General features: G+C 54.0%; 1 protein-coding gene across 1 annotated transcript in view; it reads left to right on the forward strand.

Annotated features, from left to right (window-relative positions):
* The window catches only part of ASB18 (ankyrin repeat and SOCS box containing 18), a 78,638-nt gene that overhangs the window by 32,681 nt on the left and 26,369 nt on the right, over positions 1–19,588 (forward strand). Inside the window, exons 3-4 of the mRNA XM_075530132.1 lie at positions 6,657–6,776; positions 10,370–10,637. Of these exons, the coding sequence (XP_075386247.1) occupies positions 6,657–6,776; positions 10,370–10,637 (388 nt within the window). The remainder of the gene's footprint in view (positions 1–6,656; positions 6,777–10,369; positions 10,638–19,588) is intronic.

Genomic DNA, 19,588 nt, shown 5'->3' on the forward strand with positions numbered 1-19,588 from the left:
AAGAGCGTGGCGGGAGGGGCGGGGGCGCAGCCGAGCACAATAGCTCATGATTTCATCGGGGTGGCGGGGTGAGTTCGCCAAGGGGCAGGCCTCTGCTGGCCGCCTCGTGTCAGCCGGTGCTTCCTGTACCCGTGGAGGCCCTACGTTCCCTGCAAACAGAACCTGTGTCGTCTTCACTGCGTTCTCTGCAGCATCCAGCAGCGTTCTGGGCACTTAGCACCCAAATCCCAACCCAAGCCAGCTCGTGGCAGCCCCACCCACATGTCCCCTCGCAGATGGCCATACGGGGAAGAGTAGGGGAGTATTTAGTCTGTAATCTTCACAGAAGCATATGCCAGACCTTTCTTCTGCAGTACTGCCAGGGGGTCTAAGAGGCCAGTCTCTCAATGCTTGTGGTTCAACACAACCGTAAGAAGGCCCTTATTAAGCCTCTGCTGCCTGGGAATGTCTATGCAGGCGTGTTGGTGGCGCAGTGGTGACAGGTTGGGCTGCTAACTGATAGGTCAGCAGTTCTAATCTAACAACCACTCTGAGGGAGAGCAATGGGGCTCTCTGCTCCAGTAAAGAGTCACAGTCTGTGGATGAAATGCCCCTAAAGCTGTTTTTAAAGGAGTGTGACAGTCTCAGAACCCGTGGGACCAGTTCTACCCTGTGCTACAGTGTCGCTGCGAGTCAGCATTGCCTCAGTGGGGGGAGTTTGGTTTTGATCTTGTGGCACGTGGTTGGTGCCGGCAGAGGGGACCCCTGTTAAAACTCGGGAGCAAGGTCGTACAGTCCCAGGAAGCAGCCAGCAGCCAGGTCTTCTGGAGATGGCAAATATGCTGGGGAGGAAGCTGGTGGCATAGAGGTTCAAATGCTCAGCTGCAACCTGAAAGGTTGGAGATTTGAACCTGTCAGATCTTTCTGGAGATAGAGGTGTACCTCAGTCCTTGGCTCCACGCGAGAAAGAATTCACGCCGAAGCCTGGTTCGTGATCCAAGTGAGTTTTATGAGAGTTAGAAGAAGTTTCAGGTTTGCACGGCACCTATAGGACTCCTCCCGACCATGCAGCCTGGCGGAAACTGCTCAGCGTCACGTAGACCAAGGTCTCCTTCCCTGCGACTCTATGTTAGATCTCCCCCTCTCGACTCCAGGCTCCTGCCTTTACTAGGATTCCATGGGAAGCCATGGTGGACGACCCCTGATCGACCCCATTGGCTGGATTGAATTCACCTGGCCCAGGTGGGCCGATCCAGGTTTAGCGCCCACCCATGCCCACCTGCGGGAAATCTGAGCCTCTGAGCATGTGCAGTGCGCCGCTCTTTCTTCCCGTGCTTGACTCTCTGGGCATGCGTTAAGGGACATTCCCATCCCTGCGCTAATCTGCCTAACAAACCCACCATGTGCTCTGCAGGAGAAAGATGGAGCGCTAGAAACCCACAGGGGCAGTTCTACAGGGTCCCTGTGAGTCAGAATAAGACCCCATGGCAGTGGTTTTAAGCCCCCTCTCACTACCCAATCCCTGTTCCAGCTCAGCCATGAGTCCATGTCACTGCCACATTCCTCCCCATGGAAAAAGGTAGCAAATGGAGAAGAGTAAGAATAAGTCTTACTTCTTGCCCTTTGGGGTCACTATGAGTCAGATTCGACTCAATAGCAGTGAGATTTTGAGTTTACCTGGAGTCCCAGTCACTGCCCTGCAGGGGAGCCAGGGCTCACAGTCTGCAGTGGAAGCTTCGGGCAAGGGGGGTCCTCCAGTGGCCCCCAGAGCAGAGTAGGTCCTTCCCACCCTCTCACTGCCACTGAGGGAGAGCCCATGGCCCTGGGGCAGCTGGCTCCACAGCTGTCCCCATCAACCTTCCAAATATCCCAGGTGTGTCCCTCCCCCACCCGGCACTCTTGCAGCCTTCAGTCCCTAGAGGACTCAGAGATCAGGGGAGATCTTACCACTTGGGGGACAGTCCCTGCATCTATGGCTCTGCACGAGGGATGCAGCAGGGGTAACAGACCCACCTGTGCTGGATCATGAAGACATCAGGAGAAATGCCATCTCCCTTCCCCCTTGTACCCCCCCCAAGCGCTTTTTCCACGGTGGGGGGCGGGGAGGGTGCACCGTCCTGGGCTGCGGCTGCTGTGGATTGAGGAGGACAGCATACGAGCCAGCTGACCCCTCAGAACAAAGCACCTGGCTGCGGGTGGACGGCTTTGGGGGAGCTTAGCGTGAGGGGGTGTGACCCCGGCCAGCAGCACCCGAGCAGCAGGGCTGGAGACAGGCCGTGGGCGAGGCTGTCTAAGAAGTCCCAAGGTGCTAAGTCCTGCTGAGCCTGAGCCCTCAACGCTAAGTCGCCGTTCCTGTCCTTGCCAGGCTGCGACTTGTTTGAAGTGCCCCCACGTGAAAGCAGCGGCCAGTGGTTTCGCGCCAGATAGACAGGCGGTGGCCACCTCCCCGGGCTGTTCTCTGAACGGTTCTTCCCCTCTGTAAGTCCAGGCGACACCCTCCTAGCCTCCGGTCACACAGCTTTCATTGTGACCAACCTGGACAGATCAAAGGGCTCGGTCACCTCCCCCCCATGGCCAGTGCCAACAACCTGGAGAGGGGCAGGCAAAAGGAACTGGAGAGGAGGGTGCCCATTGCCTCCTGTCTGTGTCTGAATCTGTCCATGAGCTGGCTCCTTTGAAGGAGCCAAGTTGTCCTTCAGAATGTCGCAGGTGACGATGACGACCCCCAGTGGGCGGACAGCTGAGCTCTCTGAAAGGTGAGCAGCTTGGACCTGCCCAGTGACATCATGCTTGGTAAAGTGGAGGGGCCGAGATAAGATGAGATAGACGGACACAGCGGCTGCGTCCATGGGCTCAGAGATCTCCGTCAGGAGGATGGCGCGGGGGCGGGCATGGTTCTGTGCTGTTGTGCAACAGGGTCGTTATGGGTGGGGACCACCCTGATGGCACCTAAAGGAGAACGCCAACCTGCCCTTGCAAGGGCTAAAGCAGCCAAGAAAGCCCCATGGGGCAGTCTGGTCCATTTCATAGGGTCGCTAGGAGGCTCCTGAGAATACCGCGCATGAGCAGTCACTGGTCCCTCCATGGGAGAATCCTGGCTTTCCACTCGGGAGCCCCAGGTTCATTTCCTGACCAACACACTGCTTGCCTGTCAGTGGAGGCTTGTGTGTGGCTGTGGTGCTGAAAGGGTCTCAGCAGGACTTCCAGACGATGAACTAGGAGGAAAGGCCTGGCCAGCCCCTGCATCTGACAATCAGCACATGAAGACCAGTGGTCACAACGGTCAGGTCCACACCCCACGATGGGGATGGCGCAGAGCAGGCAGTGCTCTGTTCCCCTGTGCCTGGGCTACACAGGAGTTGGGACTGGGGGCCGCATCCCCCACCAGAGCCATACAGAAGAATGAACGTCAGCAATGGCTTCAGGGAGGCACACACTCCGCAGACCAATCAGCCATCAGACACCAGAGGAAGCATTTGCCGGGGACAGTGTTCAGAGGACAGGGGACAGGAGAGAAGGGCGGAAGGCCACAGAGGCAGGGGGCAAAAGTGGGAAGAGGGCTGTGACTTCGTGAGGATGGTCACCAATAAAATGCCTTTGACCGACTGGAAGGAAACCCGATTTGCTATGTAAGCTCTCACGCCAATCACAATGAAGAGTAACATCCTTGCTTTTCCAACACATTGTCAGAGGTCTTGTGCAGCAGATATGCCTGATGCAATGCTTCGTGTGATGTCCCTTCGTTTTTTAAGTTGGGATTTAATACATACGACCTATCATTCCAGATTCCAATCACGTCAGGTAATGGGACAATGACCACCACAAGCAGTTTGCAAGCATCCATTTGCTCCGTGGACTCCTTGGTATCATTTGAGCTCTTGGCTGTGGATTTACACGAGACGAAATCCTTGACAACTTCACTCTCCTCTGCGTTCCTTCAGGTCCACTGGTGAGGACCTTGGTCTCCTTCACACTGGGTTGTAACCCATCAGAACATCCAAAGTATGGGGTACTAAGTCCCGCCGTCCTTACTTCCAAGGAGCATTCTGCCTGTCTGTACTTCTTCAAACCGGTGTGTGTGTGTGGTGTGTGTGTGTGTGTGTGTGTGTGTGTGTGTGTGTGTGTGTGTGTTTGCTTCTGGCCACCGTATATTCAATATTCTCGGCCAACAGCCCAATCTGAGGTCAGAATAAGTGATGAGTCAGTACTAGCTGATTCACTGTGGGTCTCAGCCAACTTTCTCAACCTAGAGCAAGAGAGAAATCTTGTCTCTCAAGGGCCAGGTCGTCAACACCCCGACGGTGCGAGCACAGAGGTGGAATGTGCCTGAGAGTCGCTGCTTCAACAGACCTGTGTGTGGAGCCTGAGAGGCACGTGGCTCCCACGGGGCATCACAAAAATGGAAGAATGTAACAAAGGCTCTCAGCTCAGGGACCCTACGAGCTCACAAACATGATGGAGGTGCAAGGTGCTGGCAATGGGAGGGGGACCCACACCCTTTGTCCCGCTCCAGTATCATCACAAGGGAAGGTCCCAGGAAGGCTGCCACGCAAGGCCTGCCCCAGGGAGAAGCTGAATGCTGAGCAGCAAAGAGCCCTTCTGGAAACCGGTGCCCAGCGACGGAGGCCCAGCTCTGAGCAGATCCTGTGGGGATCTGACAACATAATGTGAAGGAGCGAGATTGGGGAGGCACACAGATGAGGGTTCCCATCCCAGCTCAGCCTCAGACTCACCGAGCAGCCCTGGCCTTGCTCCTTCCTCCCACTGGTCCCTGTCATCTGACCGACGCTGACCCTTGATGACCCCCATCCAATAGAAGGGCATGCTGCCCAGCCCTGCACCACCTCTATGGTTGTTGGTATGGTTGAACCCGTTCTGGCAATTTTCCTGATGGTATGCCCAACATGGGCCAAAGTCACGCCATCCCTGCTCCTGAGGAGCACCTTGGTGGCATTTCTTCCAAGACTGCTGTGTTAGTCCGGGTAGACTAGAGGAACAAATCCATAGACACTTATGCTTGGGTAAGAAAGAGCATCATACACAAGAGCAGTTGAATATTGAGAAACATCCCAGCCCAGTCCAGATCAAGTCCATAAATCCGATAGTAGCCATATGTCCGATACCAATCTATAAAGTCCTCTTCAAACTCACAAAACACATGCAATGATGCCAAATGCAGGAAGATCACAGGCCAGTGGGTGGGAGGTCTTGTGGATCCAGTGGCATCTCAGCACCGGCAGAGGTCTCCACACGGCTTCTCCAGCTCCAAAGGCCTGGCTCCATCAGCCTGTCTCCATGTGTCTTCTCCACAGGGATGTCTTACAGGAAGTGAGCCAAGAGAGTGTGCATCTCTCACCTCCAAGCAGGAAATACAGGCATTCCCAAAATCCTCAGGGGAAGGACATGCCCACACAGAGGCCTCATTGGCTATGACCCGATTGACAGACTAGATTCCACCCCCTTACTCTTAATCCTCTCAAGTCCCAAATTGACACCAGATGATGTAACGACCACAACTGATGTGTTCGCTCTGGCAATCTGAAGCACAGTCTTCCTGGCCAACACCACAGCTCCGATCCACCCATTCCTCGTGCCTTTCCTTGTCATGATCCAAGTTTTCCACGCAAAGGAACATTTCCTGCCCTTGGTCAGGTGCACCTTAGTCATCCAAGTGGCATCTTTGCTTGAGCAAGGCCTCTGGCAGCAGGTTCGCCCACAGTAATGTGTCGCTGTATTTTCTGACGGTCCGGATAGACCAGAATGAGAATTGTCGACCGTTACATTTTTGGCGGACTACCTTGTGGTGAACAAACACACACCTACACACACATACACACACCTTCACCTGGTGGCTCCCAGGAGCAAACAGAGTGATTCACGGAGAGCAGTAGGAACCCTTCCCAAAGGTGTCTGTCCTTCCCCAGAGCAGGACAATTTCCTTCCCACTCTCTAAACATCTCGCATGGTGGCTGCAGGTTTGTTTTGTTGGGTTGTAGGTTAGCTGTTCGTGAGACACAACACAATGGTCGGCGAGCAAATTCATCTTAGCAATAAAACGGAATTGCCCAAAGCGTGTCGCTGATTAGGGCTTGTTTTATTTTTGCAGCCTGAGGGGTTAGTGACTTGTTTCTGAAGAAGGTGGGTGGCGAGCGTGGCCGTTACAATGCAGCCCATGACCGACAGAAGCAGGTACGAGATGAACGCAGGTTAGAAGTGGACATTGGCAGCCCACAGCGGGAGAAGGGGAGAGAGTAAGCCACAACAGACGTGTGTCCCGGGGTCAGCCCTGGTCATGTGGAGAGCTATTTTTGAGATGGGCGGATCTGTTGTCTCTAGATTCTGCATCTATATGATTACCAGGTGGTGGCTGAGCCCCGTGGCATCCCAGGGCTCATGTGACCCCTGGTCATATCAAGTGACCATTATCACAGCGGCGGAGCCCACAGGAGTTATAAATACCCCGCCATGGACCCGAGCTGGAAGACAATGGAGTAATAACAAGAGAACAACATCTTTCTCCCTCCGGAAGAACCTCTCCAGGACCGGCTGCCTTGTGATGGGGAGTCGGGCCAAGCCCGTCCCAGGAAAACTGCAGCTCTTCCAGAAGATGGACCAAGGGCCTCTTCTTAGAGCCGGGTCCTCAGTCCTTGATTACCACACCGCCTTGGTCGGTGGAGACCTGGACGGCCTGAAGTCACTCATGGACCAGTTCTTCTCGGATGCCAACGTAGTGTTCGAGATCCGTACAGATGAGATGGAGTGGCAGGTGAAATGCCCGGCCACCTTTGGACTGTCAGGTACCCTGGCCCCCTCCGCTGCTTAGCTGTCCGCTTTGAAGAAGCTACTGACCGGCTCTCAGCCCAGTACTAACACAGACCAGGGGAACAAGACTCTGGGGGTGAGGGTCAGTTGGCATGCATTCAAAGATGTAAGCTCTGGAGACAGAAGGCAAGTCAGCAGACTGCAAAGGCAGATGGGTGGGTTGAGAAGGCCCAGCCAATGTTGGGGTTCCTGGTGCCTTTTAAAGAGAGTAGTGTGTTTTAGATCACTGTCATCCGGGGTCTCCACTGGCAGCTCAGGGAGGCGGGGCTGGAGAGGGACGTCGTTCCCTCCTTCGAGTGCGTCGGAAACAAGGCCCTGACCTGTATGCAACTCCTTCCAGGAACCCAGCACGGCCAAGGCTACAACAGAGTGGTGGGACCCCATCAGCCTGGACAGAGAAGGGGCCCTGGAACCTGGGGTGCAGAGAATGGAGTCAGAGCAGGGAAAGAGAGGGTCTCTGTGGTGTTGATGTATGGATCTCACATGCCACCTGGACATGGTCACTCTGCGCTGGGCAGACACGCAGGTCCCCACCATGTGCACATGGGAAGACAGTGCAGAAGAGATGCATGCTGGCCCTCCCCTCCCCCCCAGGGCATCTCGGTGTTACTCTGTAATGTTCACCCTGTGGTCCAGGCACCACACATTCCCCTGGACGGTCCATGTATTAGAGGGAGTTCTGAGTGCCAAAGCAGTCCTGCCAGGCTGGGAGTGGTCGGGGGACCCAAGGCGGTGTCCCACGTCGCTAGGCAGGCAAGAAGGAACCCAGGGGCCCCCTTCCAAAGGCCCAACACCCGGCGAGGGAGAAGGGAACAATCCCATCCTGATGCGAAATTTCGAGAGGTTCCGAGCAGCCGTTGAGAAGGCCAGCCCACTGGGCTCTCCCACTCACTCCCAGTGCCTTCTGAGCCTCCTCCCATTCCTGACCTGTGAAGACCGCTCAGCCACAAGGCCGAGGCTGTGCTGCGCGTGGCTGGTGTTGTCCCACACCTGCATCAGTGGGGTGCAAACAGCACACAGTTATGCTCCGGCTGGTCTGGGCTCCATCATGCTTTGCGGCTGCGCAGTCTTGCCGAGTGCAGATGTACAGAGTGTGCTCGCCCATCCAACCGCTGATGGGCACTGGGGTGGTCCCCATCATCTGGCTTTTACCCACAGGCTGAGATGGATGTCGGTGGGCCCTCGTCTCGTTTCTCATGGACACAGACATCCTCATGGCATCGCCGAGGAGCCCTGGTGGCCCAGCGGTTGGTTACGACGTGTTGGGTTGCTAACTGCAAGGTCAGCAGTTTGAAACCACCAGCTGCCCTGTGGGAGAAAGAGGAGGCTCTCTACTCCCGTAAAACGTGACAGTCTCGGCAACCCTGTGACAGGCTGCTCAACCCTGTCTCAAAAGGCAGCTATGAGTCTGGCGGGGGGTTGGTTTGAGTTTGAGCAGAATCTCTATATCAGACAGGGTTCCCACGTATGGCTTTTGAAGGACACACTGGTCTGTTTTGAGTTACTAAGGCCAAGGGCAGGCATGGAGGACCTTTCTCCTGCCAAGGCCCATTTGGATATTGATCACATCATTCTCGGGCCACACTGGTCAAACTTTGAAGGGTCTCCCCCCACCCCATGCAATAACCGGAATGGCTTCTCTTGTGTGGGCATGGGATGTTAGCTGGGATGGATAGCTTTGTGGGCCTCTTCTGCACCCCAAGGGAGGGACGTTTCCCCAGCACTATCCTAGAGGCCATCCCTGCTAGTCGGACACCTGACCTGCGGCAGTTAGGGGAATGAGCAGAGAGCCCCAATGCGTGAAGGCTTCACAGGGGGCATGGCCGAGCTGGACCCTCAGAGCTGGGTCAGGAGCGTTTTTCAGAACTCGGCTGTGGGATGTCCAGAACTGGGTTCCAAATTCTGCCCCAAGAGCACAAGGATATAGGGGAGCCTGGGGAGAGGCGGGAGGAAGTCTCTGGGACCCAAGTGTCCCTTGTAAGATAGAACAGGTGCTCACGAAACACTGCTCTAAGCACTGGCCATTTCTGGGGATGCTGCCAGGGTCGTGGCCCGGCACTATGGCCACATCCCATGGGAAGAGTTGGGAATGGAGGGTGGGTGAACAGAGCTGCAGAAGCAGGGGAGTGGGGGGGTGGGAGGTCTGGGCACTGAAGCTTCCGGAGAACAGAGCCCCCCTCCTTGCTCCATCGAGTCGACTTCACATCTCGGGGAAATGAATAGATTCAAAGAATCAGGGGCCGTGTTATTGTCTGCATTAAGGACTGCATCCGTTGCCCCTCCAAATCCCGGCTCGGGCTCACTGGAAAGGCAGCCTGGCCTCACGCAGGCCCCTGTCCCCAGGCTTCGGCCTTCCTCCCTCCACCGGGGACCTCAGGCCTCCATGTGCCCGAGCAGGCAGGCAGATGCACCACCTACAGGCAGGTAATTAGCAAGGGGTCCCTCACAACTTCCCAGCATGGGTCCCGGGAAGGAGGTGGCCTGTGGGAAGGGTCCCTCGACAGCTCATTACAGCGCGGGATCGATTCTTCCATCATTATCAGAAGGCAGCCCTGCCGCGCAGAGCGCTGTCCCTTGATGTCTATCCACCAGGGCCTGCTCTCCACCGCGGCACCCGCGCGCCGCCAGGCTAACAGCCTTCCTCGGGCCTTTTGAACGCTCCAAAGTTTTCAGAGAAGTGAGCTGGATAGCACCTGCTCCATTTCATCCCTCAAGAAAGAGCAGCCCCATCCACACACTGCAACCCGGAAAAGGCACACAGAAACAAGCCAGGCCTGCAAGGCCTGTTGTCCCACATCAAAGGCGTTTCTGAAACACAGCCAGCCCCACGCCAGGAAACTTTCCCTGGGCCAGCTCCCGGGCAAACTTAGGGATGTGGGTCAGCTGTTTTGTCTGTCTCTCCTGTAACGGAGGGGGGCTGGGGGGGTGGCAGGCAAGGCAGGGAGAGGACTCCATTCTGGAAATGTCCATGCCCAGCAAGCACCAACCTTCCTCTCTTTAGCGGCCCTGAACTCATAGTCTGGAAATGTGAGCCCCACTTAAATGCTCCCTGATTCCTCAGGCATCCTCATCTTAGGGAAAGCCCCTGCCACCCTCCCACCCCACCTCTCAGCCCCCTCTCCCCAACCCCGCCTCTGCCCCTCCCTCCACCTCACCTCCCTGCTCCCCTCTCCCCATCCTCCCCCTCCCCTCCCTATCTGGAAGATAGGTAGAAGACAGATAGACTGACAGGCAGGTAGGCAGATAGATGATAGATAGATAGATAGATAGATAGATAGATAGATAGATAGATAGATAGATAGATAGATAGATAGATAACTAGGTGATAGGTGGGGGGTGGTATTGGGGAAACAGTTAGACCCTCTCTGTCTCTCCTCCTTCTCTCTGTCCAGTCTCTGTGTCTGACTGGTCTGTCATGTGTCTCTCTGAGTCTGTGTCCCCACCTGGGACCTGGGACCTGGAACTAGAAGCAGGGGTTCACTCCTCTGGCTTCACACGTAGAGGACACTGCCCCTCCCCCACACCCAGCTCCCCTGACTTTTACCCTCCCCTGTCTCCCTCCCCACAGGCCTCTGGACCCTGGAGTACAAGCGTGAGCTGACTACGCCGCTGTGCATTGCCGCGGCCAGAGGCCACACGGCCTGCGTGCGACACCTGCTCGCCCACGGCGCCAGGCCTGACGCCTGCCCGGGTGGTCGCAGTGCTCTACACGAGGCCTGCCTGGGGGGCCACACAACTTGCGCCCACCTACTGCTCCACCACTGTGCAGACGCCAACCTAGCCAGTGCCGACGGCCTGGCACCGCTGCACCTCTGCCGCTCGACCACCTCCCTCGGGTAAGGACCCCCAGCCCCAGAGCCCTGTCCCAGAATCCTGTCCCGCAACACCACCGGAACCCCAGAGTAAGCCTGGATCCATGGCTCCTGCCCAGGCCACAGATCTTGCTCCAGGCCCAGTGACCCCAGACCATGCTGCCTACACCCTGAAGTTCCCTCCTGGCCCTTGGATGTGCCGTCCCCCCACTGTGTGGACCCCAAACCCTGCCTCGGCCCCTGCCCCTACTTAGGCCTGAGTCACAGCTGGAGCACGAAGTAAACCCTTAGTCTCCCAGCCCTCTGACACCCACACCCCAGACCTCTCAGTAGTCCCCTCACCTCCCAGACCCCAGCCCTCGGCTCCGAGACCCCCGCCCCGGTGGGTTTAATGAGCGCTGATTGCTCAGAGGGGGCGGCGCCACACGTGGACCGCGCAGTGATCAGACCGCAGACGGAGCCTTCGAATCACGTTACAGTGCCCCTGACAGGGTTGCGGGCTGAAAAATTAAGATTTTTAATGATAATTTTATGCAGAATAATTGTCACAGTGTGACATAAATGGTTAGCTCCTCGGGCGGGGGCTTTGGCGGCTCTCAAGGAGTTTAAGCAGTGGCGGCAGTGGTGGGGGGCCTTTGCCTGGGGTCAAGGGGATGGTCTCTGGGGGTCTGCCCTTTGGCCTCCCACGGTGGTTCAGGGCAGCTTCTGTCCCCACGGGAGCAGTGGGCCCTGTGAGAGACAGAAGGGGGCACCAAGGTGCTCACTGGGTTGGGGTTGGGCTTCTTGGCTTGGGTTAGGTCATTTCAGCATTTCTTCTAGGCGGGACCCTTCTGTTCTCTTTTTATTATTTAAAAAAAATAAGAAAAACTCAGCACTGGCTGCCAAGGTGTCGATACTGACTCCTAGTGAACCCCTGTGAGTTTTCGTGACTGTCACTGTTGACAGGAGTTGAAAGCCCAGTCTTTCACCCACGGAGCTGCTGGTGGTTTCAAACTGCCAACCCTGCAGATCCCAACGCATAACCACCACACCACCAGAGCTCCTTTGAATTGTATTTTTATTTATTTGTTTTTTGTAAAGAAGATTTTCGGGGGCAGAAGTCTAGAACACTGTTCGTGATGGAAAGCAAAGATGGCAGAAGGAAGGTGGTGGGAGAACTCAAGGGAGGCAGTTAGCTTTGGAAACCGGAAGTCACAGCTCCGGTCAGGCCAGTGACAGCTGCACGTAGAAGGAGAGCTGGCTTCTGGTGCCACCTGCATTCAGAGCATCGGGGGCTGGAAGGAACTCGAGGTCAGCCCCTCAGGCCCCCTCACCCTGGGCTTGAATCTTCACTGCCTCCCATGCTGATTGGCAGTTTGGGACACAAGACCGGTAGCGTCCTTGTTTATTTTCGCTGAAACATGTCCTGGGCTAGAATGTCTGGACCTTGTGTGGTGAGGGCCCCGTAGTCCACCCAAGCCCCAGGTGGCACACATGGCCAATTGCCCTATGACTCTAGAGCAGCGGTTCTCAACGTGTGGGTCGCAACCCTTGTGGGGATCAAACAACCCTTTCACAGGGGTCGCCTGATTCTAACAGTAGCAAAATGACAATGATGAAGTAGCAACGAAATTAATGTTAGGGTTGGGGGGGTCACCACAACATGAGGAACTATATTCAAGGGTCAAGGCATTAGGAAGGTTGAGAACCACTGCTCTAGAGGCAAAGTTGGTCATTTGGCCCCACCCAGAGATGGCTTGGTCTTGGAAGGATGCCCCGGAGCCCCATGGCCCCGTCTACTCGGCAGGGAGAGCAGGAAAGACCTCCCCGCTAAGGGAGACTAAGAGCGGCACAGAGCTTGGAGCGTGATGGGCTCCCAGACACCGGGGAAGTGGGGGCACACTTGTTGCTTTGCCTCCATGTCCCCTGCGTGGATGTAGAAGAGGGCAGAGGGCTGCCAGGCTCTCGGGGGCCGGGAAAGGGTCGGCATCCAAGCAGTGCTGACTGAGTCCAGACCAGGGCACCCCTGGGGCATCTGTGAGAAGTCTGGGCTGCAGCCTGAGGGAAAGAAGGTTCGCAGGTTCTTCCGACGCGATTTTGCAGGGGTGTGACTGGTATACGGTGTGTCAGGTCTGCCTGATCAGCGCGGCCCTTGCGGATACACTCACAAAATTCTCCCTGCAGTCAACCTTGTGCACAAAGCCTTCGCTCCCCAAAGTTTCCTGGGCCCTTTGGGAAGCTCACCTCCCCCTTCCCCAGCCCTCAGCCCTAGGACCCCACTGACCTGTTCCTTCCCTACACCCCAAGTCCGTGAGTGGATTCTGACTCCCTGTGTGTGCTTGAGTAGAATGGGCTCCGTGACTGAGTTGGGGGGAGGAGATCATCAGTCAGTCATCATTTGTGAGGCACCTTGGGGGGGACTCCAGCCCCCAAACTCTGGGTTACCAGGTCCAAGGGACAAGACAGGAAAGGATGAACACTGAGAAAATAAAAGGGTCAGTTAGTCAAAACGTGTTGCTACCAGCAACACGCTGGATGGATGGATACAGTGGCTATAACTTGGGCTCAGGCACAGGAACAATGAAGATGCGTGAGACCGGGCAGAGTTTCGTTCTGTTGTGCACGGCGTCGCTGTGGGTCAGAACCGACTCGATGGTGCCTAACATCAAGGACAGCCAGGATCTGGGTTCATGCATGCACCACACATCCCTGAGATCAGCGGCTGGCTGCAGGCATGCTCTCTCAAGGACACCCTTGTCTTGGTCACCGCAGGGTGCCTTCCAAAGTAAAATTTCCCAGGAGATCTGCTGCGTCTATTCAAGACATTAGGGTCAGCTCAGAAGTGACTGCTTGGGGAGACCCCACAGGGGTCATCTTGAAAGTTTTTTTTCCCAAGGACACAAGAGGATCTTGGGAACTTCTTATGAGAGAAACTCGAGTGCAGTGTTGGGGAGGAAGAGGCCAGGAGCGTGGCACCAGGAAGTGGTCTTCACCCAGACAGGACACCTGCTCGTTCTTGATGTTCTGGGTGGCGAGGTCTGTCCATTTAAGAAGAGTTTCCACCCTGCAGGCCTCACCGGGCCCCTTCAGCCTCCTTTTCTGTTCTCATGGCTCCAAGAACATCTACAGGGACACACCTGAAGTCCCTCAAAGATGCCTCACCTGCTACTGGGATGTGGCATCAATGACAGAGCGCACAACCCTTCAGGGTGGGGTGAGAGAGAGACCCAGGTGGAGGTCAGGTTCAGAAACAAGCGAATCCCATTGTGATATTTTTGTTTAATCAAGGGTTCAGCGATATTTTTCCATTTACCCTCAGAAATCCCTGGCCATCAAATCAATTCTGACTCAGAGTCCCAAAAAGACAGAGGACGGAGGAGCCCTGGTGGCTTAGTGGTTACACTCTGGGCTATGATCCCCAAAAGGACAGAGGTCAACTGTTCCAGAGGGTGTCCAAGGCAGTCGCCTTCATGAGCGCAGACTGCCCCCACTTTCTCCTGTGAGGCGACTGATGGACTTGAACTGCCGACCTTTCTCATAACTGCCGAGCACTCAGCTACTGCTACTGCACAGCCGGGCACTCTCCGATCTGACTTTGCTGGAATGTCAGATTCATATCAGTGGAATGTGCTCATCCATTTTTGCTTAACTGACTGCTTTCACAGAGCACAAGAGTTTCACAATCCATTCGTATTGTCGTCTGTATCAGGACCTAATTTCTTTTTGCCGCCGAGCGGGACTCCGTGAGGGGCAAGCCACCGAGTGTCGACCCACTCACCTTCAGAAAGATGTTTGGCTGTTGCTAGGCTGGGACTGGTCTAGCGGACATGTGTGCACAAGTCTGTCTATGGGCACACACGTTCATCTCTTGGAGAAGATAAATGGGGTGGGACGGCCAGGTTGTACAATGAGAGTGTATCTAACCTTTTAAAACCAGTGCCAGGCTGGTTTCAGCGGTTATACCGTTGCCCATTCCCACCGCATTTTAAGAGCCTTCTGGTTGTTCCGCACTCACCCCTGTACCTGAGGAGCGGAGCATCAGCCAGCCATCCGAGATGTCCCGATAGGGGTATGAGCCCTGGGGGTCAGAGGGTAAGCGCTCAGCTGCTAACCAATAGTCCGTTAGTTCAAGCCCATCTGCTGCTTTGCAGGGGAAAGATGTGGCGGTCTGTTTCCGTAGAGACTGGTGTGGGGTGCCGGTCCTGACTCCTAGCTGTCCCGTGTCCAAGAAAGAAGCCCTCTGTAACGCCGGTCATCCTAACAACCGTTGCTATGGTGCTGTTGCTATGGTGCTCCTCTTTTTGCTGCCCCTCATCTTTACCCAGCATGGCGTCCTTCTGCAGAGACTGGTCCCTCCTGATGACCGGTCCAGAGTCTCGCCATCCTTGGTTTCTATCGAGCTTGTGAACGGTGCTTTGTCCAAGACAGATGTGCTCTTCCGGCGCTCTGTGGTGCTTTCAATGTTCTTCTCCAGCACCGTGACTCAAGTGTGTCCATTCTGCTGGGCTCTTCCTGACTCGTGCCCAGCTTGCTTACGCATGTGAGGCGATTGAGCACATCCTGGGTTACATCGGGTGCGCCTTAGAGCTCAAGGTGACCTCTTGCTCTTTAACTTTCTAAAGAGGTCTGGGGCAGAGATCTGCCCAAGACAATGCAATGCACCGCCGTTTGATTTCCTGGCTGCTGCTTCCATGAGCGTTGATGATGGATCCAAGGGAGAGGAAATCTTGGGCGACTTCAGTCTTCTCGCTGTGCTCCATGATGGTGCTTGTTGGCTCAGATGTGAGCATTGCTGTTTTCGTTCTGTTGAGCCATCCACACTGAAGACTGCTGTCAGGTCTCTGTCAGTCAGTGCTTCCAGTCCTCTGTGCTTTCAGCAAGCAAGGTGCGGCATCTACCCGTAACCCCTTCTTAATGAGGCTTCTGTATAGATTACAGCCTTGGAAATCCTGTGGGACAATTCTGCTCTCTCCTGTAAAGTCAGAATCAACCCAATGGCAATTGTTTTGGTGTGTATTATTGACTCATTGTTGCCTTGATTTATTGATAAGATTATTGCTGGTGTTGTTTTTCAATATATGGTTGTAAGTAGCTACTTACTGTATAAAAATAGTTGATTTTTGAACATCAGTTTTTAAAAAATCTGTCAGCTTTGCTAAAGTCACTTAATCCTGTAGGAACCCTTCTGTAAATTCCATAGGATTTCTTTGTAGGCCATCAAGTCCTTTTCAAATACATAGTTTCATTTCTTCTCTGATACTTTTAAAATTCTGCTCTCCTTAGTTTCCCGTCCTTTGCTGAGTTGCTCTTGCTTTGTTATGCCGGCTGGAACCTCCAGGGAAGTGCTGGGAAGTGCTGGGAAGTGGTGGAGCTGGTGTACTTTTTCATCCCTGGATTTAGGGAAAGTACCGGGACTTTTGCCATTAAGGATGATAATAGATGCAAGATTTTTCAAGTTCAGAAATTTCCCTTCCATTTCTCATTTCCTGAGGGATTTTATTACGGATATTGAAATTTGTCCAAATGCGTTTCTCCATGGATTGACATGGCCACGTGACTTCCTTTGTTCCTTTGCTTTCCCTGCTTATAGAATGAGTTACATTGCCTTTTGAACATTAAACCAACCTTGCATACCTGGAATAACCCACTTCCAACACTTGCTTACTGGGTGTCTTCCTGAAGCAAGCTATTTGATTTTAATGTGTCCTGGGTTTTCTCCTCTGTGAAATGATGATAGTAATTGAAACCACTACGTAGCATTGCTTTGCAGCTTAAATGTGTAAAACTAAAATTAAAAATTAATGCTGCCATCAAGTCAATTCCAACTCAGATGCTTAGGGGAGTACCTGACATATGAAAAGATTGTGTTGGTGCTAACTGCTTTATCTGGGACTCCCTATGAAAGCATTGAGTTCATTTTATACCAATTTAAACATTTCACTATTTAAAATTAATATAGAGGTTTCTTGCTGCTCTTCTTGGTCGTCATATATTCTGGTCATCAGATTATGGTTAACATTCCATAGTGTCCTCATTCAAGATTATAAGTCCAAATTATAACATAGTTCCTATGGAAAACGTGACTCAGTGGGCCATAGGCCATGTCTAAGAATAAATCACAGTCCCTTGCCCTTTAAGTAAAAATAAAAGAATAAAATTAAATGTTATGAATTCTGCATCATATCCAGGGTTGGATCTAAGTCAAAACCCAACCCATGGAGTCAAGTCCAACTGCTAACAACCCTCCAGGGCAGAGTAGAACAACTGATGAGCAGACAACCTCACCCTTCTCTCATGGAGCAAGTAGTAGCTTCAAACCATCAACCTTTTGGTTAGCAGCCCGATGCTTAAACCACTGTGCCACCAAGGTTCCTTGGATTGGATCCTGGAACAAGATGGCGGCATTTGTGGGAAAATTGGTGAGGTTCAAGTACATTCTATGGTTCAGTTTCAAGTGTTGGACCACCAGTTAAGTTCTTGATTCTGACCGTGGTACCAAAGTAAGCTGGGGTGTTAATCACAGGCGAAGCCTGAGCAGGGGGTGGGGGTGGGGGCTTTGCATACAGGGACCCTCTTGTTCTAGCTTTGCAACCCTTCTGGAAAGCCACAACTCTTTAAAAATTAAAAATGTCCACAGAGAGGACCATATGGCCAGCCCCACTATGAGACATGACGTCCCTCACTGACCCATGGCCCTGCGGGGGACAGCACCAGAGACACAGTGTGGGAATTGTGCCCGACCTGATCCCACCACACCGAGGCAAAGCACTGGGGGAGTGCAGCAGAACAGCAAGGGAATGGAACGGCAAGGTCCCCAGGGAATGCTGAAAGTGGACTTTGGGGCCAGAGTGTGGTGCCCCAATAGACTGGACTGGAAAACACTCCTAAAGGCCAACAAATGATCCTTAAACTAAAAAAAAAAAAAATTAAAAATGAAGAGACTAAATAAGCCTACCACCGGGGCTCCAAGACACCACTTCATAGCATTTCCCCTTTAAATACTCCGTTTTGCTAAGAAAGGAGAGAGTGGCATCTAAGACGAGTATAAAATACGCACAATCTTGACGACAACCCTGAGGGCGAACCAGCAAGCTCGTGGTGGGAAGCTGAGCCAGTGCAGCTCAGAGCTACTCAGTCCCGGTTCTGGGTCATAGAAACCCGTTTCCTGCCGTCCCTGGACTCGTCAAACACAAACAAGACCACACTCTTCGCATATCCTCCTTTCATTGGCTGGACTTTTCTTCTCTGACCTTCTCTTCCTCCCCTCCGGTTTGTCTCCCTGTGTTCTCTTGTGAGTCTGTTCAGCTGCCCGTAGCAATGGGCTATAGAGCTGGGCGGTCTTGACGTATCGAAATCCTGGTTATTGGAGAAAATGTGAAGACTCGTGATGCCTGAGCCCGAAGCTTGTGACAGCCGACTCAGAATCCCCACCATCCCAACAATTACCCTGGACGACTCGGGCCGATTCCACTGAACACCTCGGCAATAACGGAGCCAACGCGCTTGAAGGGCAATCAAGCGACGGTTGTCAGAAGGGGCTTGAGACATTGGCCATGGCTTTTCAACTCTGAAGAGTCTCCTTGAAGTTGCACTCGAAAAAGGTCCAGCTTCCAGCAGTCTAAATGCCACCACTTGGACAAGAAAGAGGATGTGTCACTGGGCTCCTTTGACACCGAGTAGATTTTAGGTCATCCTTAATTTTTTTCTCTTCAGCTTCCAGCAGCGAGGGGGTCCGTGACCTACATACCGAGGCATTTCATTTCCTTATTCTTGATAACAATGGTGTCCACCATGGAGCCCCGCTCGGCACCAGCCCCTTCCCTCTCGACAATTCACCGCGGGCGCAGGACTTTTAAACCTTTGAGGCCTCGAGTTCCTGGAATTAAAAAAAAAAAGTCAGTGCTTCCTTCCAACCAGCCAGCTTCAGAATTCAGGATCTGGCGCACACAAAGGGGCCTCGGCCTTTCATCTAGGTGCTTGTGAAGTTGGGTTTGTTTGGTTTTTTTTTTTTCCCTTTCCTCCCCAAAAAGAAAATTCCCGGGAAAGTGACTGTCCCCACATCAGTGATCAGCGTCGCCGGCCTTGCCGATTTATTTCGGCCTACGTCTCCTTGACCCTCTTCTGATCTGGAGGTGATTAAAAAGGGAAAAGACTCAGTCCGTCCCGGAGTCTCCTTGGCTAGCTGCGGTCTCTGCTCAGACACGGGCACGGGGGGCCTTGCCACCTGTGGGGGCATCTTCATGACGAGCAAGCAAGTTCACGTTTGTGTCAACCCACTTGGGTTGTGTCAACGGAATGAGAATCGTGGGTGAAGCAGGGGTGGACCTGGGCATACAGCTGAGATCTAGTGGGGGGGAGAAGGCACGGGGAGATGAGTGGGGGGGGTGGTCGAGAAGCCATGGGGAGGTGAGAGGGTCCCTGGGCAGCTGCTCGCTCGTTGAGAGGGTGGGCACTTGGGCAGCATGAAATGAAGCATGGTTTCTTGGGGCCAGGGTGTGCTCAGGGTTCCCTGGTCAGAGGCCTCGCCCCCAACTCCCTGGAGCCGCCTCATAGCCCTTACCTGTGGGAGGTGCCAGGTGACACGCCCCGATCCACACTCCAGGTGAGTCGGGACTCGTTGTTCAAGTCCAGAACAAAATAACAAAACCAGACGCACTGCCATCGCGACACATAGCGGCTCCACATGGTTTCTGAGGCTGTAAACCTTCATCAGCCAGACAGCCTCCTCTTCTCCAACAGGGAGGCTGGTGGGTGTCAGCTGCCAGCCTTGAGGTCGGCAGCCCTCAGCACCACCAGGGCTCCTAAAATAAAATAACTCACTCTCACGGAGTCAATTCCAACTCAGAGTGACGCTATGGGACAGGGTAGAGCTGCCCCTGTGGGCTTCTGAGATTCTCGGTCTTTATGGCATTAGAAAGCCTTGTCTTTCTCCCTGGGAGCGGCTGGTGGTGGCCATTGGTCAGAAGCCCACAGCACAGCCCCCTTAACATGAGAAC

Source organism: Tenrec ecaudatus, chromosome 13 (genome assembly GCF_050624435.1).
Source record: "Tenrec ecaudatus isolate mTenEca1 chromosome 13, mTenEca1.hap1, whole genome shotgun sequence".
NCBI lineage: Eukaryota > Metazoa > Chordata > Mammalia > Afrosoricida > Tenrecidae > Tenrec > Tenrec ecaudatus.